Source organism: Rhinopithecus roxellana, chromosome 8 (genome assembly GCF_007565055.1).
Source record: "Rhinopithecus roxellana isolate Shanxi Qingling chromosome 8, ASM756505v1, whole genome shotgun sequence".
In the NCBI taxonomy this organism is placed as follows: Eukaryota; Metazoa; Chordata; class Mammalia; order Primates; family Cercopithecidae; genus Rhinopithecus; species Rhinopithecus roxellana.
Genome location: NC_044556.1, coordinates 129251556 through 129275649, shown reverse-complemented (window position 1 = coordinate 129275649; position 24094 = coordinate 129251556). Strand labels below are relative to the sequence as shown.

The following is a 24094-nucleotide window of genomic DNA, read 5'->3' as shown; positions in this document are numbered from 1 at the left end:
GAGGCGTGTGGATCACCTGAGGTCAGGAGTTTGAGACCAGCCTGACCAACATGGAGAAACCCTGTCTCCACTAAAAATACAAAATTAGCCAGGCATGGTGGTGCATTCCTGTAATCCCAGCTACTCGGGAGAATGAGGCAGGAGAATCGCTTGAACACAGGAGGCAGAGGTTGTGGTGAGCTGAGATCACACTTCAGCCTGGGCAACAAGAGTGAAACTCCATCTCAGAAAATAATAATAATAATAATAATAATAATAATAATAATAATAATCTACTTAGACATATCACAGTGAAACTGTCTAACGCAGGGGCTAAAAAAAACTAAAAGCACCCAGAAAGAATATCAACTACACAAGTACTGCAATTACAACGCGTGCCTGACTTAACATTAGTGGAAGCCAGGAGACAGTGGAATGTCTTCAATTATCGATAGTGGCACAGTTTATGACTGGGAAGCAGATTAGAGGTCATATAATAACAAGGGCTTTGAGGAAACTAAGAATTTTATGCAGGAAAATACTGAGCTGATATTGGAAGATGGAAAGGATCACATAACAGAGAAATGTAACAAATACAGACAAAAAGTGATGTTGTAAATGGCAAGGAGAATGGAGAGCAGAGGATTAATTTAAGATATTTACAAATTGGTAACTGATTAAGAAATATAAGGGTAAGACAAATGTCCATTTAATTTTTCAGTAAGTTTTATGAATATATTTTTAATTTAGTTCTATGACCAGACCATGGTTTCATAAATAAACTATTTCATAAATAAATGAAGACAAAATGTCAAAAAAAAGTCAAAAGAATGCCTAAAAGCTAATATTCAGTTTTTTTTTTTTTTTTTTTTTTTTTTTTGAGACAGGTTCTCACTCTGTTGGCCAGGCAAGGGGGCAATGGCTATGGCATGATCATAGCTCACTGTGGCCTGGAACTCCTAGGCTCAAGGGATCCTCCCACTTCAGCCTCCCAAGTAGCTAGGACTACAGGCACATGCCACCACACTCATGTGCCACCACACCCACCTAATTTTTTTAAAAAAATTTTTGTAAAGACAGAGCCTCGCTATGTTGCCCAGGCTGGTCTTGAACTCCTGGCCTCCAGCAATCCTCATGCCTTGGCCTCTGAAATTGTTGGGATTACAAGAATGAGCCACCATTCCCACCCATATCCAATGATTTGAAGAACTATTTACCAGCACTCAACTCAAGGCTTCTCAAGTTCTAGAACACTGACCCTGAAACAATGATAAGCCAGGACTGAGGGTGATGTCATTTCTGAATTATTTGCCTTACCTCTAGTAACACACTAACTGCTAACGCTAGGAGTCAGTTATTTGCTATCTGAAACTTAATAGAACCCCACATAATTCCATAAGGAAAACTATTCAACATTTTTTCCCCTAACTTTCTGATTTCTAAAAAAATTAAGCTTGCAATATTTATCTTCATGAATAAATGCTATCTCTTTTAAAACCTACTATATTTAATGGGCATGTTTAAAATTTATTCCTTGACACGTCAAAAATCTTATTTTAACCAGTTTTGATGAAAATTTTTGTAAAATTATGAATGCTTTGCCACCCTAAAAAAAAAAACACCAGACTCCAGGCATGCTGGCTCACACCTATTATTATCCTAGCACTTTGTGAGGCAGACAGGAGGGTCACTTTAAGCCAGGAGTTTGAGACCAGCCTGAGCAACAAAGCAAGACTCCCATTCTCTACAAAAAATAAAACAAAAATGTACTTTACCCTACATAATCTTCAGGACAAGTAAGAGTGATCCACTGTTGTACTATACTATTATAGTGATACCTTTAACAAAACCGGAAATGTAGAGCGCAATCAGGCCCCACTCAACAGCCCGAGGGAGCTGCGCCTTTCTACCTAGGCTGCTTCCACAGTGCTCTCCCTAACAATCCCACACTTCTATTACTATAGTCGATTTACTGCCAAAGTTACACAGAAGAAAAGAGACAAATAATCAGGCTTGTTAAATTGGTAACTAATTTACTCAATTGATGTACTCATGCATTAAGTAAAAGCCCACTGAGGACCCAATACATGCAGGGCAAACCCTCCCTTCAGGATCTCAGGAGAAAACTACAAATAGGGAAAAGGACAATACAGAGAAGCGCTGTGGAAGAATGAGGCATGTAGGAGGCTTTTGCAGAGGAGTCAATATTTGAACTGAGTCTCAAATAATAAAGAAAAATTATGGTGAACAAATGCTAGAAACATTATTCCAGGCAAAGGAATGAAGCCATGAAGACTTGTTGGATTTTTCTGAGGCCTGAAGCTCAGTCAGATGCCTCTAAATGCCATGCTCTCTTTTCTTGACAATATTGTATTTAATAGGCTTTTGTCTAAGGGAAGTTTATCTACTTACTTTCTAGGCCACCAGTTACATTCCTGATCAGTATTGTCCTATAAACACATAATGTGTGGCTGGGTGTGGTGGCTCACACCTGTAATCCCAGTACTTTGGGAGGTCAAGGCAGGCGGATCACCTGAGGTCGGGTGACCTCATGTGATCATGAGGTCTAACCAACATGGAGACCAGCCTGACCAATATGGAGAAACCCCGTCTCTACTAAAAATACAAAATTAGCCAGGTGTGGTGGAGCATGCCTGTAATCCCGGCTACCTGGGAGGCTGAGGCAAGAGAATCATTTGAACCTGGGAGGCAGAGGTTGCGGTGAGTCGAGATCGCACCACTGCACTCCAGCCTGGGCAACAAGAGCAAAACTCTGTCTAAAAACAAAACAAAACAAAACAAAACAAAATTATATATATATATATATATATATATATATAATGTGAATCACCGTGTGTAATTTTAAAATGTTTAGAAGCCACATTAAAAAGTAAAATGAAACAGGTGTAAGTAAGTCTCTGAAATCTGACATATTACAACTATAGTGTTTCTCAATCCAGACTAGCCACATTTCAAGTGCTCAACCAGACTATATTAAACAGTGTACTTCTAGTGGCAGCCATATTGAACAACGTAATTCTAGATCAGGAGTCAGAAAACTTTTTCCATAAAGGGCAGTATAGTCTGCAACTATGTAACAACTACTCAACTCCACTGTTGCAGCATGAGAAAGCACTACAAACACAAACGAATGAACATAGCCACTTCTGCCAACTTTGTTCTAGATGGCCAAGTTTACCGTAAATCTGGTTGGCAAATAAAACAGACAAGTACGTACACATTATTTTTTATAATACAACACAGCTATGGTGAACACTGATGGTTGCTTCCCAAATAAGGACATGCATGTCACTGCCTTTGCCAAAAACTGACTTAAAAATGGGCCTGCGTATCAGGTAGCAAAGAGATGACCCACTCAAGCTTATTGACTGGGAAAAATTTAAAGAGGTCCTTTTTGTAAGTGTGTGGTCAGAGTTTAAGAAAACCAACAAAGGATGGTAAGGATGATATGGAATTCTAGGGCTAGTAATAAACATCATGAAAGCTGTTACTATCCTGAGGCCAGAAAGGGCAAAGCGGGGAAAGGGTTGGTGGAACCCAGAGAGAACTCTTTGGAGAGAAATATTAGAAAGGAGTGATGGTTACCTACCAGGGAGAGAAACTTAGTTACAAACACACCCACCTTACTCTCTGCTCTTAGATCTCCTGAAGTTCTCCCACTGGCCAAGCCTACCAGAACCACACAGGGCACTGGAGACTACTGTTGCAGTTCTTAAGGTTAGTCTCCCAGGAAACAAAGTAGGGTAGAAAAGACTGGAGAGGCAAAAGGTAGATAGCTAGCATAAATTGTAATCTAACTCTGGCCAATGAGACATAAGAAGTCTGTTGGGGAATTTCTAGGGAATTTCATCGCTAAAGAGAAAGACAGGGAAAGAGACAGTTTCTCTTCTGATAGAAGTCATTGTTTTGGTTTTCTAGTTTTCTCAACCAGAACAGACTTACTAACCCTCTGTCATTATTTCTATCTGTCCCTTATCACCACCACCAATTTCCTGGACCCATCGTGCCACACACTGACTCCAGATATTACCTGCTATCTGCTTTCTGATTCCAAATTGCCATGCACTACAGAAAAAATTAGGAAAATGGGCCCATTCTAAACTGCTGCTGTCAAGCCTCAGGCAGGCCTGCAATGAAAATATGCAGTCTTTGTCTTTGCCTCTTGATGAATTTCTGTGACATTCCTCACAAAAGTGTTTCGAAACCATTTCCATTTTCAAGTCCCAGCCCCACCAAGTAACTTTTTAGTTGTTCAGTTTTGCTACCAATCCTTAAATGTCTTCTATGTTTCTTAATTTTCGCTGTCTTTCATCCTCTTCTCCAACATTTCTGTGTCAGAGGAAAGAGTAGCCCATCTCTTTTTCCAGACTAACCCTGCAAACTATTATTATCTTGATCTTTCCCTATTCAGAAAGTTCAACCCACTGAGTCAGTAATATTGTCCACATTTACATTTCTGAGACAATTTGTTCTTTAAAAATGTTTCAGAAATTATGACATGGATGTCATCAATTATATCGAAAATAAAATCTGTGGTTTCCTAACACTTACTTATCAAGTATTACATACTAAATTTGTTTTAAGGCCGGGCGCGGTGGCTCAAGCCTGTAATCCCAGCACTTTGGGAGGCCGAGACGGGCGGATCACAAGGTCAGGAGGATCGAGACCATCCTGGCTAACCCGGCGAAACCCCGTCTCTACTAAAAAATACAAAAAACTGGCCGGGTGAGGTGGTGGGCGCCTGTAGTCCCAGCTACTCAGGAGGCTGAGGCAGGAGAATGGCATAAACCCGGGAGGCAGAGCTTGCAGTGAGCGGAGATCCAGCCACTGCACTCCAGCCTGGGCGACAGAGCGAGACTCCGTCTTAAAAATAAATAAATAAATAAATAAATAAATAAATAAATAAATAAATAAATTTGCTTTAAAAAAATAAGTAACTGAACATCAAACCTATGATTTAACAATTTATTACTTAGGTTGAAAATAAATTTTTAAGTGAATTTTTAAAAGTTACATAGTAATAGTAATATAATGGCAACATAACTGAAATTTGAGAAATGATTTTTTTTTTTTTTAAAAAAAAAACAGTCCTTTTGAAGATCACTTAACCCTCATGACATGCTGTACTTTTCCTTCTAATATAAAATGTTCTGAGAAAGAAGTTTATACTTCTTATCTTTGCTTTCTTGCTAGCCAATATTTTCCACCCATTTCTGCAACTCTTCTTTCCCTGAAGACATTACGGCCTCCAAATTTCTAAATCCCCATCCTTGTTAAATCTGCTACACATTTTAACATATAGTCTTGCTCTGTCACCCAGGCTGGAGTGCAGTGGTGCAATCCCAGCTCACTGTGACCTCTAACTCCTGGGCTCAAGCAATCCTCCCACCTCAGCCTCCTGAGTAGCTTGGGCTACAGGCTCATGTTACCATGCCCACCTACTTTATTTTATTTTTGTAAAGATGGGGTCTTGCTATGTTGCCCAGACTGGTCTTAAACTCCTGGCCTCAAGCAATCCTTCCACCTCAGCCTCCCAAAGTGCCTGGATTACAAGCGTGAGCCACCAATCTGGTCTCATTTCTACTTTTAAGATAAAGAAACTGAGATTCAAAGAAATTAAACATCTTGCACACTGTCACATGGCCAATAAGTAACTGAGCCTGAAGAAATCCATGTCTTCTGACCCCTAGCATTAAAAAAAAAAAAAAAAAAAAAAGCCAGCCAACCTATGTGATTATACTCCTAAAGATGACTAAGGAATACTAATCAGTGACTAATAACCAATTTTCAAGTTTCAGTTCTTTTAACAAATGTTATCTTCATCTACTTGTGGCAAGAACAGAACTAGCTAACGTGTAGGCACTGACTAGTTTATTGCCTAGAAATTCAAACTCATTTTAAAATCCTGATTGCTTTCTAAAAAACTCTTACTGACCATGTCTTAGAACACCTACATTCCAGCTTCACTTTCTTCTCCACAAAGCAATACAAAAGTCATTTGAAAAATCACCTTTATGTCCACAGTATGGTTAGGCTTGGGAGTATTTCTTGAGTCAATCACTTTTCGATCTTAATAATAAAAGGGAAGATAGTAAAATCCAACTGTAATCATCTATTGCTCCACTGACCACGAAAACTTTACAAAGTTCTCAACTACTCACATGTCTGCACTACTTCAGAAAAATGGAATCTGAGCTAGAAATGTGGATTAGTATATGTTCATACAGAAACAGAGACTTAATGTTCAAACAACTAGCTAGCCATTTTGGAAAACTAAAAATTTAGATTCCCCAATGATGAATGCATCACTCAAAAATAAATTTCACGTGGATCAAATATGTCAATATAAAACACCACAAAAGTAAACAAAAGTCATGTTTTCTTTTTTTCATAATCTTGAATGATTTCTAAGCATGATCAAAAAAACCTATAAGCAGCCAGGCGTGGTGGCTCATGCCTGTAATCCCAGCACTTTGGGATGCTGAGGTGGGTGGATCACTTGAGGTCAGCAGTTCGAGACCAGCCTGGCTATGTGGTGAAACCCTGTCTCTACCAAAAATACAAAAATTAGTGGGGCATGGTGGCACATGCCTGTAATCCCAGTTACTCAGGGGGCTAAGGCAGGAGAACTGCTTGAACCCGGGGAGGCAGAGGCTGCAGTGAGCCAAGATCATGCCATTGCACTCCACTCCAGCCTGGGCAACAGAGCGAGACTCCATCTCAAAAAACAAAAACAAAACAAAACAAAAAAAACACTATACCAATTAAAAGAATATCTGATATATAAAAACAAAACATGGCAAAGCATACATACATAAGCAAAGTCAAAAGACAAATCACTAGTTAGAAAATATTCAAAGTACACAATCAAAGGATTAATTTCTTTAATATAGAAAAAGCTCTTAAAAATAATAACCACCAGATAAGGAATAAAAGCAAGCAAAGGATACAGGACTTTTAAAGAAAAAAAAACATGGTCAATAAATATGAAAAAATTTCCACACCTCACTTAAAATTCATGAGAACAAATTTATGCTATACGTATACTGTCTTTCACCCATCAAATCAGGAATTTTAAAAGACTGGTAAGATTATTGTAAAGAGTGTGGTGAAACAGTATAGATAGGAATACAAAGTGGCATAACATTTTTTAAAGGAAATTTGATAATATCTAAATTTTAAATGCAAAAGCCCTTTGATCTAGCAATTTCACTTTTAAGAGTGTATCCTGGCCGGGTACAGTGAATCACGCCTGTAATCCTAGCACTTTGGGAGACTGAGGCAGGCGGCGCAGTAGGTCAGGAGTTTGAGACCAGCCTGACCAACATGGTGAAACCCTGTCTCTACTAAAAATACAAAAATTAGCCAGGCATGGTGGCGTGCCCCTGTAATCCTAGCTACTCAGGAAGCTGAGACAGGAGAATCGCTTGAACCAGGGAGGCGGAGGTTGCAGTGAGCCGAGATCGCGCCACTGCACTCCAGCTTGGGCGACAGAACGAGACTCCGTCTCAAAAAAAAAAGAATGTATCCTACAGGTACACCAGTACAAGTAAGCAATGATGCTGTTTCAATAATGCTCTCTGTAGCACTGTCTGTAATACTGCAACTCTGAACCTAAGTTTCCATCAATAAGGGACAAGCTAAATAAACCGCCAAGCATCTGCACAGCAGAAATACTACACAGGTACTTAAAAGAATCACATATACTAAATGAAAAGATATCTGAGACTTACAAAGTATAGAAGAAACAAATTGCAGATGAGATCTTAAATATGATCCCACATGTAAAAAAAAAAAAAATGTTACTTGAGGGAGGAAGTACTTAATAACTTTCTATGGTGTTTGAATTTTTTCAATGAGTATTACTTTAAAATATAAAAAAATTTATATTCACATTTTAGCAATTTGTTTAATAAAACCAAACTTTTTTTTTTTTTTTTTTTAAGACAGAGTCTTACTCTGTCGCTCAGGCTGGAGTGCAGTGGCGCGGTCTCGGCTCACTGCAACCTCCGTCTCCCAGGTTCAAGCGATTCTACTGCCTCAGCCTCCTGAGTAGCTTGGATTACAGGCACCCACCACCACGCCCAGCTGATTTTTGAATTTTTAGTAGAGACAGGGTTTTATCATGTTGGTCAGGCTAGTCTCGAACTCCTGACCTCAAGTGATCCACCCACCTCGGCCTCCCAAAGTGCTGGGATTACAGGCACGAGCCACCATGCCCAGCTATCTGGGAACTATATTACTCAACTAGAGTAACTTTGGCTTATTTTTCTTTTATCACCACGTCTGTATCAACTGTGTAGGCTAACTATATATGCAAGAAGATAATTTGCCTTATTACCACTGAACTGTTACAACATCATATTATCTTGTTTTAAATCAAGAGATAATTACTGGTAGGAATATTAGAGGATTTCATGTAGATTATAATTCTCAGTTGATATACAACAGGAGATTATAAAAGCTACCTTAGGAACTGGGACAGAAGAGTCGGCAGCACTGCCAATAAGATAATACCTTAATGAACACAGTGCCATACACGCAGAAAGTGCTTTCATATTGGCTATCCTTGACTTTGCACAAAAGGCAACCTAAGCACTGGCAAGCTGTAAGATTTGTCCAAAATCATTAACATAGGTAGGTCATCAGGCAATGACAACATATACAGTAAGACTTCGAGTCCTTTTTTTTTTTTTAAGTCTGCAAATCTTCCAGTAGTTAAGATCATTTTTTTTTAAGAGATGGGGTCTCACTATGTTGCCTAGGCTGGACTCCAACTCCTAGGCTCAAATGGTCCTCCCAAGCAGCTCAGACTACAGGTGCAAGCCACCACATAGAACATGTCGACATGGTATTTCTGAGAACTGACATCACCTTTACAACAAAACCAGAGCCCCTATCAAGCATCCAGAATGCTACAGTAATCGAACACTGACCATTTCTTTTCAGGTATACAATCATTTCTGACCAGCCGTCTGTTTTGGCAAACGGTGTTTTCACTCACAACTGCCAACAGCACAGATGTCTTCATTTTGAGGTATTAAAGGTGGTCTTTCTAAATCCAGAAAACCTAGACGTCTTTCATTTAACATTAAGTATGCAAGGCACTGTTTTTAGTGCCAGAGGTTTAAAGGGAGTTGACTGAAAAAGGTTGAGATGTGCTGGTTTTGAAAAGGAAATGTCTTTATTATTTCCTACTACAACAATCCTCTCTGCCTTGTCACACTAGCATTTGTGACTCCTTGAAATACTTGGTCTAAGTCAGCATATGGTGGTGCTACTTCTTTTTTTTTTTTTTTTTTTTTTGAGGTGGAGTCTCGCTCTGTCGCCCGGACTGGAGTGCAGTGGCCGGATCTCAGCTCACTGCAAGCTCCGCCTTCCGGGTTTACGCCATTCTCCTGCCTCAGCCTCCCGAGTAGCTGGGACTACAGGCGCCCGCCACCTCGCCCGGCTAGTTTTTGTATTTTTAGTAGAGACGGGGTTTCACCGTGTTCGCCAGGATGGTCTCGATCTCCTGACCTCGTGATCCGCCCGTCTCGGCCTCCCAAAGTGCTGGGATTACAGGCTTGAGCCACCGCGCCCGGCCGGGTGGTGCTACTTCTAATGCTTCTGGAACCCTCATTAACAAATACCTTCAGTGTGTGCCATTTTACAATGAATTTAGCTAATTTCCACCACCTCAACAGCAGTAAAAGAAGGAAATACTGCCCCACTCATCAAATGTATACCAATTACAGCTTGCTATTTGGCACTATCTGCTTCTATGCTTCACATAAAGTCCTTTGACTTGCTTCAATGTGCATGTGTCAAATTTAAAGCCACTTTTGTCCTCCTGGGCCCACTGGAGGGACCCCAGCAAGGGCCACTATCCACCAGCTGTCAGGGCAGTTGGCTGGGTACCGAGAGGCTGTTGGAGCCTTATCTTCTTACTTACTTCTGGCCTTTCCAATTTGCTCTATATTCCTATCCATGAAAACCAACCACAAATCCATCTGTACTACCGACCCCTCATCCTCTCTAAAAGCAAACAAACACCACACACACAACACTGTACTGTCTTAAAGTCTTTACAAACGCATACCTCTGTGGATTGAAAGCCCTCTCCCAGTCTTCTTATCTCAAAGGCCAAACTCTAAATCTACTTCAGTGAGACTTTCCTCCATTCTAAAGCAAGGGCTCCCCCCACCCCATCGGTCTCTACTTGGTTACTATAACTCACTTAGCTTCTATTTATAACAAAAGATTGTTTTCTATTTGGGTATCTTATGCACACCAACTTCAAGCCCCCTATTAACAAACCTGGTACACTGTCTTACATTTAGATCAAAGGTGCTTAATTGACACCAGATTATTAATCTGCTGGCTGGAAGGCTATCATCAAAAGACAGATAATAACAAGTCTTGGTGAGGATGTGGAGAAATTGGAACCCTCATATATTGCGGGTGGGAACACAAGGAGTAGCTGGTTTGGCAAACTATAGCAGTTCCTCAAAAAGTTAAACATACATTTACCATGACTCAGCAACTCAACTCTTACATATATACCCAAGAGAACTGAAAACATATATTCCATAAGCTTCTACACAAATGTTCATAGCATTATTCATAAGAGCCAATCATTATAAATTCATAACTCCCAAAATAAATAACAACTGACAGATAAGCAAACTGTATCATACCTATACAATGAAATATTATTCAGCCACAAAAAAAAAAAATGAAGTACTGATACATCTTAAAACACACTGCTCAGGAGGCTGAGGAAGGAAGATCACTTGAGGCCAGGAGATCGAGGCTGCAATGTGCTATAATCATGCCTGTGAACAGCCACTGCACTCCAGCCTGGACAGCAGAGCAAGATCCCGCCTCAAATAAAAAAACCAAACAAACATGGAAAACATTATGCTAAGTTCAAGCAGCCAGACACAAAGGCCACATGTTCTACGAATCCCCTTATAAGAAATGCCCAGATCAAGCAAATCCAAAGTGACAGGAAGTATATTAGTGGTTGCTAGAGGCTAAGAGAGGAATGGGACTTCTTTCTGGGGTGATAAAAATGTTTTGGAATTAAGCAGCAGTGATGGTTCTACAACCTTGTAAATATATCAGCAACCACTGAATTGTAAACTTTAAAATGGTGACTTTATTGGTACGCAAATATATTACTAAAAAATTAAAAGAAATAGAGACCTGGCATGGTGGCTCATGCCTGTAATACCAGCGCTTTGAGAGGTCAGATCACTTGCCAGAGTTTGAGACCAGCCTGGTCAACATATTGAAGCCCGGACTCTATTAAAATACAAAAATTAGCTGGGCGTGGTGGCACATGACTTTATCCCAGCTACTCGGGAGGCTGAGGCAGGAGGATCAATTGGGCCTGGGAGGTGAAGGTCACAGTAAGCCAAGATTGCACCACTCCAGCCTAGGCGACAAAGTGAAACTGTCTCAAAAAAAAAAAAAAAAAAAATTAGGAGGAATGGAAGGAAAAAGGAAGAGAAGGGGATGGGGGAAAAGGGAAGAAACAAAGAAGGAGGAAGAGGGGAAGAAAAAGGAGAAAAAGTGCTGGGCATGGTGGCTCACACCTGTAATTCCAGCACTTTGGGAGGCTAAGGTTGGTGAATTACCTAAGGTCAAAAGTACGAGACCAGCCTGACCAACATAGTGAAACCCCATCTCTACTAAAAATACAAAATTATCTGTGCGTGGTGGCGCATGCTTGTAATCCCAGCTACTTGGGAGGCTGAAGCAGGAGAATGGCTTGAACCCAGGAGGCAGAGGTTGCAGTGAGCCAATATTGCGCCATTGTACTCTACTCTGGACAACAAGAGCAAAACTGTCTGAAAAAAAAGAAGAAAAGAAAAAGGAGAGAAAGAAAGGGCACCTAGACCAGCCGGGGCACGGTGGCTCACACCCATAATCCCAGAACTTTGCGATTACTCCCAAAGCACTTACTCCCCAAGGTTAACAAATGTTACAATATGTGAAGAAATATTTTCAAATTAGCATTACTTACATTAAACCAAAGAGGCTGTTAATACTTCTCGATTTAAGCTAACCAATTCAATTTTTAACACCTGCACTAAAACCTGGATTGACTAAAACTTAATGAACTAGGACAATAAAGAACACTGAAAATAATAGAAATTAGAAGAATTTAGAATCTTTTTAAAAACTTGGGACGTAAAGAGAATGATCACATACAGTGACAGAAAGTTTCAATTAAAATAACTTTTCTGTCCCGAGAACTGGAAGGAACAAACAAGTATGAAGTTTCCAATGTGTGAAAATGCAGGCAAGGGAAACAAGCTGGGTTATCACTAAGTCCCTAAATCATGGAAGGAGAATTCTCCCCAGTATTAACTCATCCTCCTTTGCATAAATCTCACATTTTATATCACACTAAAACTAGCCCATATGCAATATAAATATGTCATATATAGCTAAAAGCCTATCAATAAACCTCATTATGCCAACTCAAGCAGCAATATTTACATTCCTGGTGGGATCCAGCTGTTGATATTTAAGTTAGTTAAATTTAGGTAGAAAAAAACAAAACTGTTTCTTTATGAAAAGAGATGAAATGCCAAAGACAACCTGTCTCAGAAAGTTCTGCACCTATTTGTTAACTAAACAATCCTCAAATTTCAAATCCTTGTTGCAATCAAACCTTTACAAATGTCACTGCAAAAATAAAATACCCTGATGCAATAGATGACATCAATTAGAGTTGTGTTTACAAGTCTATCATTCATAGTTATAAACCTTGACCTTAACAACAAAGGACTATCGTATTCCTCTTCGTAGTCAGGCATTAAGCAAATGTGGACACAAGAACTAATAAAACTCCCTAACTACTACTCCCCTCCCAAGATTTATAGCTCAGTATTGAACTGGATTAGGCACCCTGCTAATTACTCACATTTTACTCATTATATCTATTATGAGTAGTTAATTATAAGAATATTACACTGTGATAAATCTAATTATGTGTATAATTTTGGAGGTTTTCTCATTCACTTAACTTGGAGCTCCATAATGGCAAACAAATCCATACTGATCACTGCTATAGCGCCAGCATCCAGCGGGGGACCTCAGCAATTATTGGTAGGTTAGGTGACTGAATGAATGGTCTCTAAAACACAGCAGATACCAATAGATGTCCACTGGATTCATTAACAAGAAAGGACGTATTTTCTAATTGCTTTGTTACTAAACATATAAAACTCTATCAATACCTATTTACAATAAAGAATTAAAGAGATGGCAATACTTAATCTATAACACTGTATTTGTTCTCTATTTCACTAATTCCCCTAAAAAAAAAAAAAAAAAAAAAAAAAAACATTAAGCCTCACCATTACTAGGTGCCTCTAGGGACTCCTTTGCAGGTTTTCTGTGGTCTTCATCTTCCTCAGGATTCTCCCTGGACTTTGACAGCCGGTTTCTTAGAGACATCTTCTCTTCACCCACCATTGTGTTGTCTAGGAAAGAAGGCGTAAAAAGCTTTGTATTAGTCCGTTTTCACACTGCTATAAAGACACTACCTGAGACTGGGTAATTTATAAAGGAAAGAGGTTTAACTGTCTCACAGTTCCGCATGGCTGGAAAGGCCTCAGGAAACTTACAATCATGGCAGAAGCCCAAAGGGAGGCAAGGCATGTCTTACGTGGCAGCAGGACAGACAGAGCAAGGAAGTGCCACATTTAAAACCATCAGCTCTCAGGAGAACTCCCTCATTATCACGAGAACAGCATGGGGGAAAATGCCCCCATGATCCAACCACCTCCCACCAGGTCCCTCCCTTGACACGTGGCGATTACAGTTAGAGATGAGATTTGTGTGGGGACACAGAGGCAAACCATATCAGCTTTGAACTAAGCATCTGGCTTACGTGAATTTCACAATACCACTATATTTAGGATAGGTGAAATTTGATGATATATTCTCTTCCTTTTGCATTAATCACTTCAAAGCATTTTCTGGGTACAAGATACTCAAGATAACAAATTTGAAGAAATCAGGTCCTATAAAGTAATTTGACTGGTTTCAAAGCCCCTTTTTAAACATAGACCCCACTCTTAAAGAACAATTTAGTTGAAGAAAGCATTATGTAAAAAAAAAAAAAAAAAAAAAAAAAAAAAAGGATTAAATAGTAACAGGTAACTTACAAAGATGCCACAAGGTGGAGTATGATTTAATAACAAAGTCAATGGTAAAAACAATACCTGAAGTTCAGAAACAGCAGAAATCAGCAGAAGACGTAAAAGTTTCACAGAAAAGAAGGTATTTTAGACACAGTCTTGAAGAATGAGAACTGTGCATTCCATGTGCAAGAAAGGATTAAAACAAGGACCTTATAAGCCCTGTTCAGGGAACCATGACTGAACTGAACTACAACAAAAACAAATTTTTAAGTATCTACAAAGTGCAAGGACCCTGCCAGGTGCTTTAAGTTTTCTCATTTGATCTTCATAACAATTCTGGAAAAAAAAAAATATTACCCTCAGTTTTCACATGAGAAAACAATCATTTAAAGTAGTTACTAGCAGTGTCCTCCACCCATGTACCAGGAATACACCTGCAGTTGAACAAGTTGAATTCATAGAAATGCACACCAGAGCTCCAGGTACTAGAGTCTCCTTTTCTTCTCATTACAGTAACTTGCCCAAGACCACACAGCTAACAACAGAGCCAGACTTGAACTGGCATTAGTTGGATCCAAACTACAAAGACCACTAACTACTGGGGGAAAAAAGTTGGTAACAGAGAAATGTGATGAGGGAAAAGACTAGAAAGGAGGACAGGAGTCAAACTATAAAGGCCTAAGAAATTAGAAATTTTTCAGGAAGGCAGTAGTGAGACACTGTAAGCACTAAAAAACATGATCAAAGTCACAAAGATCAATATCAAGACAGTACAAGGTTTACTCTAAAGCCATGTGTTTCACTAGCATGGTGGCAAGCAGCTATAGTCCCAGCTACTTGGGAGGCTGAGGAGGGAGGATCACTTGAACCCAGGAGTTTTGAGTCTGGCGTGGGCAACAGAGCAAGACCACATCTCGAAAAACAATTATTTATGTATTTATTTGTTGAGAAGGAGTATCGCTTTGCCCAGGCTGGAGTGCAATGGCACGATCTCGGCTCACTGCAACCTCCGCCTCCTGGTTCAGGCGATTTTCCTGCCTCAGCCTCCTGAGTAGCTGTGATTACAGGCGCCTGCCACCACACGTGGCTAATTTTAGTATTTTAGTAGAGACAGGGTTTCACCATGTTGGTCAGGCTGGTCTTGAACTTCTGACCTCAAATGATCCGCCTGCCTTGGCCTCCCAAAGCGCTGGGATTACAGGCATGAGCCACCGTACCTGGCCAAAAAAACAATTTTAAATAAAAAGTAAAGCAGTGTTTCACTAAGTGATAAAGTTTTCAAGAGTCTAAAGCAAGAAGAAAACAACTGTGAAATACTCATTACATTATTCTAAAGCTACATATCATTTCTGAGACTACAGTCTTTCCTAATTTTTATATTAAAATATCCTTTTCTGTATAAAAGGATGAAATATAGTACATGGCTGGGTGCAGGGGCTCACGCCTGTAATCCCAGCACTTTGGGAGGCCGAGACAGGCGGATCACGAGGTCAGGAGATCAAGACCATCTTGGCTAACACGGTGAAACCCCGTCTCTACTAAAAATACAAAAAATTAGCCGGGCGTGTGGTGGGCGCCTGTAATCCCAGCTGCTCGGGAGGCTGAGACAGGAGAATGGCGTGAACCCAGGAGGCGGAGCTTGCAGTGAGCTGAGATCGCGCCACTGCACTCCAGCCTGGGCGACAGAGTGAGACTCTATCTCAAAAAAAAAAAAAAAAAAAAGAAATATAGTACATGGTTAGTTTGGTTGTTTTTCAACTATCAAAACTTGGCAGAGTAAAAATCTGACAAATCTAGATCAGCTTTCTTCTAATTATTTCTGAAATCAAACAAATGAAACAATTGTGGAATAGCAGATGAATGTATCAAGTAGAAATGATATCATAAGATCTAATTAAGAGGAAATGAAAGGAAAAGTCAGGGCTAACTAATCACAAGACGATGCCCAACTTACAAGGGTCCAATTCTGTGTAAAAGCGACAGAGGAAGCCACAAGAGCATCCATCTCTTCATCAGAAATGATGAGAGAAGTGAGAACTGAAAACTAAACTTTGAGGGATGGCCTCAAAGTGGAAGAAATCAGAGAAGAAAAAGAAAGATGCAAAAGGAACCAAGATGTTTCAGTAAGAGAGGAATTTTACAAGGAATAACGGAAATTTTTTTTCTGGCCAGATGATGGGGAATTTAAAGTAGATACTCTTTTAAAGAGCATATAGCAAAAGTTTAAAGCATAAAAGACAGCAAAATGAGGCCAGGTGTGGCGGCTCAGGCCGGTAATCCCAGCACTTTGGAAGGCTGAGGTGGGCAGATAATGAAGTCAGGAGATCGAGACCATCCTGGCTAACACGGTGAAACCCCGTCTCTACTAAAAATACAAAAAAAAAAAAAAAAAATTAGCTGGACGTGGTGGCGGGCGCCTGTAGTCCCAGCTACTTGGGAGGCTGAGGCAGAAGAATGGCATGAACCAGGGAGGCAGAGCTTGCAGTGAGCTGAGATCACGCTACTGTACTCTAGCTTGGGCGACAGAGCAAGACTCCGTCTCAAAAAAACAACAAAAAAAAAGACAGCAAAATGATTAAAAAATAAATGCCAGATTAAAGTTTGTTACCCAAACCCTATGAAACAGTATAGCACAATGCAGTATTTCTCAAAGTAGAATACTAACAGCTGATTTTTTTAGTGCTTATGTGTTCTACATGTATTATTTTCATCTCAATAGAATCAAGACAGATACTATTGTTATTCCCCAAATATTCTTTGGCCACCAGGGGGTCCCATATACTCTTCCCTGTCTATAGAAAGCTATTTCGCCTCTGCCCTTTTATCTAGCTAACTCCTACTCGAGCCTTCAAAGAATCACGGCTGCAGCGGTAATAGAATTAATACCAACAGTTCTGATTTAATGAGCACCTATTATGCACTGTCAGGCACTGTGCTGCTAAACTTTTTACATTATATTTAATCTTTACAACCTTAGATAAGTATTATATCCTCATTTTACACATGAGTTTAGGGAAGTGATTTAACTTGTCCCGAATCATATAATTCTCCAACAGCAGAAGTAGAATTCAAAACAAAGACTATCAGATTCTACAACCTGCCCTCCTAATCGCCGGACTGCCTCCAACTCACACCCTCTGAAGTTTCCTTTACCACCGCCTCTCATCTTACCCTCTCTGTGGTCCCACTACACTCTGTGCATCCTGTCACATGTTACATTGTCCTATAATCAGAGAGCAACACTCTCTGTCTCTTACATTAGGCTTAAGTTCTCAAAGACAGGGATTACATAGTATTTTCTGTAAGACTCCCCCAAATCTAGCGTGGACTACCTGGAGTACAACAGGCAGGCATTAAGAGAGAAAGCGAATGTATCAGTTAACATGTAACCAATTATTCTAAGCACAAGACAGTCCCCAACTTATGATGGTTCAACTTAAAAAGTTTTTCAACTTTATGATGGTGCAAAAGCAACATGCATTCTGTGGAAATCATATTTAGAGTACTCATACAACTATTCTACTTTTCACCGTCAGTATAGTATTCAATAAATTACATGCAATTGTGAACGCTTTATTGTAAAATAGTCTGTGTTCAATGATTTTGCCCAACTGTAGGCTAATATTAAGTATTTGGAGCATATTTAAGGTACACTAGGCTAAAAATACAAAAAAAAAAAAAAAAATTTAGCCGGCCGTGGCGGCAAGCACCTGTAATCCCATCTACTCAGGAGGCTGAGGCAGGAAAATCGCTTGAACCCAGGAGGCGAAGGTTGCAGTGAGCACAGGTCGTACCACCGCACTCCAGCCCGGACAACAGAGTGAGACCCTGTCTCCAAAAAAAGAAATACAAAAAGAGGGTCCTTAGTAATAAGATGAGGAACCATCAAGCTACCTTAGAGGAAACCTTACATCAAAAGCTAAAACAGGGCTGGGCATGGTGGCTCACACCTGTAATCCCAGCACTTTGGGAGGCCGAGGTGGGCAGATCACAAGGTCAGGAGATGGAGTCCATCCTGGCTAGCCTAGCACGGTGAAAGCTCGTCTCTACTAAAAACACAAAAAATTAGCCAGGCGTGGTGGCAGGCACCTGTAGTCTGGGAGGCTGAGGCAGAAGAATAGCTTTAACTCAGAGGCAGAGGTTGCAGTGAACCTCGATCGTGCCATTGCACTCAAGATAAGTTAGATCAAGTCACTTCACAACTCAAACCCCTTCAAACATCGTAAGTCCTTACCATGATCTAGTAACTCCTGCATTACCTGCCACTCACCACCAACTCCTTAAATACCATCAATTTTTTTTTTTTTTTTGAGATGGAGTTTTGCTCTTGTTGGCCAGACTGGAGTGCAATGGCACGATCTCAGCTCACTGCAACCTCCGTCTCCTGGGTTCAAGCGATTCTCCTGCCTCAGTCTCCAGAGCAGCTGGGGTTATAGGCCATCACACCCAGCTAATTTTGTATTTTTAGTAGAGACAGGGTTTCTCCATGTTGGTCAGGTTGGTCTCGAACTCCCAACCTCAGGTGATCCACCCGCCTCGGCCTCTCAAAGTGCTGGGATTACAGGTGTGAGCCATCGCGCCCGGCTTTTTTTTTTTTTTTTTTTTTTGAGACGGAGTCACCCTATGTTGCCCAGGCTGGAGTGCAGTGGCATGATCTTGGCTCTCTCATTTTCTCTACTCATTACTTTGGCCTTCCATTGTTTCTTAAACAAGCGCACTGGCTCACGCCTGTAATTCTAGCACTTTGGGAGGCCAACGTGGGTGGATAACGAGGTCAGGAGTTCTAGACCAGCCTGGCCAAGATGATGAAACTCTGTCTCTACTAAAAATCCGAAAAATTAGCCAGGGGTGGTGGCGGGTGCCTGTAATCCCAGCCACTCGGGAGGCCAAGGCAGAGAATTGCTTGAACCCAGGAGGCAGAGGTTGCAGTCAGCCGAGATCATGCCACTGCACTCCAGCCTGGGTGACAGAGCTAGACTCCATCTCAAAAAAAAGAAAAGAAAAGGAAAGGAAAGAAGAGGAGGACAGGACATGGGATATTTCACAATTGGGGGACATGAATAGCTACGATTTGATTACATGCACAGTTTTAGGAGGAAGGACAAAGAAATATAGTGGAGTATGCTGCAAGTAAATTGAGGAAGTGAAAACAGCGATCATAAGACTAGTCTCTTAAGAGGTCTAGCAGTGAAGGAATCGCTAATGTTTAGGAAGCAGGTAACAAAGTGCTGAGTGCAGGAGGTGTAGCACATATCTCATTTAACATGTCCATTTTTAAAGATGCAGGAGATTCAGAAATGCTAACAAACTTATTCAAAGTCACAGGTAACATAAAGCTAAGTAGACAGCTATTTATACAACACACTGATTGAACAAGAATTTCTTAAGAATCTAATCTGTGCATGCAATTACATTATCATACAGTGTGATAAGCATCTAACTTATCTTAAGAAAGCAAAACAAAAAGAATTGCTTTGAGAAACAAATGAACTTGGAAAGACATGTCAACTTTAGCCTGCTCAGTGTTCCCATTAATAAAGCTTTCAAAAGAGCCCATAAATCTGAATCACAAATACTGAGTGCCCACTCCAGGTGAAGAACTTTGCCACATCACCCTTAGATTCAGTGGGGGAAAAGGGACACAACTGTGGATAGAATTTACAACCCAGAGCAAAAAAACTTTCCCTCTGGCACCCAAAGGTTTGCCCTAACACAGCATTACAACTTTTACATGTCACAAAACTGGGTCATTAAGTAATTAGCAGAACTAAAGAACAGGAACAAATTCTCATTTACATCTGTATGGTTAGTATAATCTCTTAACCAATGTGGCAAAAAAAAAAAAAAAAAAAAAAAAAAAGCAAAACAAAGCCATCCTCTTAAAAAAATGAACTTGGCTAGTCTTTGTTAAAAACTTTCTCCATTTTTTTTCCCGTAGGAAAAAGGGACTCTTCCCTGGTTAATACAGTAGTTCTGCCATATCCATGGGGGTTACGGTCCAAGACTCCCAGTGGATGCCTAGAACGGTAGATAAGAGTGAACCCAATACACGTTGTTTTTTCCTACACATACCTATTATAAAGTTTCATCTACAGGCCGGGCACAGTGGCTCATGCCTGTATTCCCAGCACTTTGGGAGGCCGAGGCAGATGGATCACCTGAGGTCAAGAGTTTGAGACCAGTCTGCCCAACATAGTGAAACCCTCCCAGTCTCTACTAAAAATACAAAAATTAGCCAGGGGAGCCGGGGGCGGTGGCTCATGCCTGTAATCCCAGAACTTTGGGAGGCTGAGCTGGGGATCACCTGAGGTCGGAAGTTCGAGACCAGCCTGATCAGTAAGATATGACCAGTCTTTACCAAAAAAAAAAGAAAAAAGAAAAAAAAATTAGCCACGTGTGATGGCAGGCGCTTGTAATCATAGCTACTCAGGAGGCTGAGGCAGGAGAATCGCCTGAACCCAGGAAGCGAAGGTTGCGGTGAGCCGAGATCACGCCATCGCACTCCAGCCTGGGCAACAAGAGCCAAACTCCATCTCAAAAAAAAAAAAAAAAAAAAAAAAAATTAGTCGAGCATAGTGGGACACGCCTGTAATCCCAGCTACTTGGGAGGCTGGGGCATGAGAATCATTTGAACCTGGGAGGCAAAGTTTCAATAAGTTAGGCATAGTAAGAGATTAACAATATATTGTATTAAAATTCACTTGGTCTCTCTCGAAATGTCTTATTGTACTCTTGTTTCCCACCTTAGGTAGCTGACACTACAGAAAGCGGCTAAGTGGGGATCACTGTATTTCTCATTCAAAAGTTCCTTCCTCTGTCTACCAACTTACTCATTCTTTCATTGGGCCAAGTGCTGGACCAGACCCTGAGAATAACAGATAGCTAAACCAGCCTTCATGAAATGTACTAGCAGAGGAACAAAGCAACTAATTCATTACAATTAATGTTCAACTTCTGCTAAGGAGAATAAAGAGTTCATGGAGGGCTTAATGGGGATGGGGTGATTTCCAGAGGAAGCGACATGTGGGCTGATATATGAGGCAGGTATTAGAGTTGGAGGGAGGGAGAGAAAACAGCATTAGAGGTGGAGGAAACTCCCAAAAGTCAGGAGATAGGAAAGAAAATGTAGCTTTCCAGTAACAAAAATAAAGCCAGTGTGGCATGAACCTGGAAAGCCAGAAGGAAAGTGGGCCAAATGAACCAGAGATAGAAAGAGTGTGCTCACTCAGTAGGTCTTTATCCTAAAAGATTGCGAAACCTCAGATGGGTTCTTAGCACGTGATTCACTAAAACACGTGCATTTCTAAACGACAATTCAATGCCACAGAGCTCCTTCCAAAACCCATTCTCACACCCAGACAACACACAGACTTCCTTAACAAGTCATTCACCGACACCGCCCAACTTTTAAAAAGCACACACACACACACACACAAAGCTTCAAATTGAATTCTACTTCAAGGAAGCGGAAACCAAGTACGCTGGGAAAAAAATGTGGTTTAAATAGGTGGCAGTCACTTAAACATTAAAAAGTGACCAACAGGCCGGGCGCGGTGGCTCACGCCTGTAATTCCAGCACTTTGGGAGGCCGAAGCGGGCGGATCACTTGAGGTCAGGAGTTCGAGACCAGCCTGGTCCAACATGGTGAAACCCCGTCTCTACTAAAACTACAAAAATTACCTGGGCGTGGTGGCGCACGCCTGTAATCCCAGCTACTCGGGAAGCTGAGGCAGGAGAATCGCTTGAACCCGGGAAGCGGAGGTTGCAGTAAGCCGAGATTGCGCCCCTGCACTCCAGCCTGGCGACAGAGCGAGACTCCGTCTCAAACAAACAAAAAAAAGTGACCAACGAACTTAACCTGTATATAAATACAGAGAATAAAGTTTATATAGTTGTTTCTCACTTCGAGATAGTCGTTCAATACACATATTATTTAAATTACATGGCCATTAACACTTGGGGAAAACAGAAACTTACCTACATCCTAATATTTTAAAATAAAACATAAGCTTGATTAAAGGTTCTGGTGCCCATTCAGATTTTCATGTCTTGCTAATGCCATCCTTCCCTTCACACATTTTCTCTAAATCATTAAAAAGCTGACTTCCTGAGTGCATTTTTGGTTTCGCTTTTAAAGAATAAAACGTCTTCCAATTCCTAACTTTCTTTACTACCGACTTGAGAGATGCCACGAGATTTCGGGAATACCAAACCAGCGTGCAGGGTTTAAAAGGCTTCCCGTGACCCGGGCGCCTGACGGTAACTTTCCCGCCCTCTCCTCCCCAACTCCCCTGCACTCGCCAAGCCTCGCCTTCACCGCGGCACAGCCCAGGACAAGGCCGAGTCGGAGCTGCTGCCGCCACCGCTTCCCTGCGGGCTGAGGCCGGTGGACCCAAGCGAGAAGCAAGGAGCGGCGCGGGAGCACTACCGTTACCTGAGGCCCGCGCCCGGCAGCGGGGACTTCGGCCAAGAGGGCAGAGCCGGGAAGCAGTCACAGAGCTGCCAGCCGGAAGGTCGGCTCCGGGAAGCTCTCCTGGCGCCCAGCGCCCGCAACGTCGCCTGCTGGGCGGCAGAGAAAGATAAAGCGCCTAACAGCCCGGCCCCTACGCCCCCTGCCTCCGAGCTCCGCTGCGTCACGCGCAGGGCCAGCTCCGGCTGAGCATCCTATTGGTGGTCCCGAGGTTGCCAGGCTCCGCCCACCTCCCCGCCCCTTCCCGGACGCGCGGGTTCCAGGCGCCAGTGCTCTTACCTGGCCCTGGCAGCCTGCCAGGTAAGCTTCTCACCCGGGCATCATGACACCAGCGACAACATCTTGCTTGACACTTCCACCCTAGCTGTAGAAGGTGCAGCCAAAACCAGACTGCGACAACTCCCTGCAAGTCCGAAACGGCATCCTGCGTGGTAGCATGGAGCTGCGGGGTCGTTTGGCTCCTAGGCCGACTGGAATAAGCCACTTCTGGAGCTGTGGATCATTGCAGTTTGAACTGACCATCCAGGAACAACGTAGAACTAGCCAGAAGCAAGAATCACTGACTTATCTACACACCAAGATTCGTACTTTATCAGGAGATTCCTTAGGCTTTGAAAACCAGCGTCCTTCAGCAACATTCAAACTAGGTAAGGGGACAAAACCTGCACCAAATAATAAAACACACCAAATAATGGGACAACTAAGTAATATTTAAGGGCCCTTGAGGCCAGGCGCGGTGACTCACTCCTGTAATCCCAACACTTTGGGAGGCTGAGGTGGCTGGGTCACCTGAGGTTAGGAGTTCGAGACCAGTCTGACCAACATGGTGATACCCCGTCTCTTCTAAATGCAAAAAATTAGCGGGCGTCGTGGCGCGCGCTTGTAATCCCAGCTGTTCGGGAAGCTGAGGCAAGAGGATTACTTGAACCCGGAAATCGGAGGTTGCAGTGAGCCTAGATTATACCATTGCACTCCAGCCTGGGCAATAAGAGCGAAACTCCTTCTCAAAAAAAGTTTTAAAAACAAAATAAATAGGGCCGGGCACGGTGGCTCACGCCTGTAATCCCAACACTTTGGGAGGCCAAGGCGGGCGGATCATGAGGTCAGGAGATCGAGACCATCCTGGCTAACACGGTGAAACTCCGTCTCTACTAAAAATACAAAAAAATTAGCCGGGCATGGTGGTGGGCGCCTGTAGTCCCAGCTACTCGGGAGGCTGAGGCAGGAGAATCGCTTGAACCCGGGAGGCGGAGGTTGCAGTGAGCCAAGATCGTGCCACTGCACTCCAGCCTGGGCGACAGAGCGAGACTCCGTCTCAAAAATAAAAAAAATTTTAAAAAATTAAATAAAATAAATAAAGGGCCCTCGTGACTTCATAATCAAAAGAAGAATGATGCAGAGAGATTTGGGACAGAGATTAAATACAATAGTTAATCGCTTGGATTTTGTGAAGGCAGAGGTATAGGTGAATTTAGGGTAA

General features: G+C 41.7%; 1 protein-coding gene across 1 annotated transcript in view; it reads right to left on the bottom strand.

The window, feature by feature from the left end:
- The window catches only part of SOAT1 (sterol O-acyltransferase 1), a 63304-nt gene extending 40496 nt beyond the window's left edge, over positions 1-22808 (bottom strand). Inside the window, exons 1-2 of the mRNA XM_010375680.2 lie at positions 22579-22808; positions 13356-13481 (exon numbers count right to left, since the gene is read on the bottom strand). Coding sequence (XP_010373982.1) covers positions 13356-13473 — 118 coding nt within the window. The 5' untranslated portion in view covers positions 13474-13481; positions 22579-22808. The remainder of the gene's footprint in view (positions 1-13355; positions 13482-22578) is intronic.
- Between the last annotated feature and the right edge of the window lie 1286 nt (positions 22809-24094).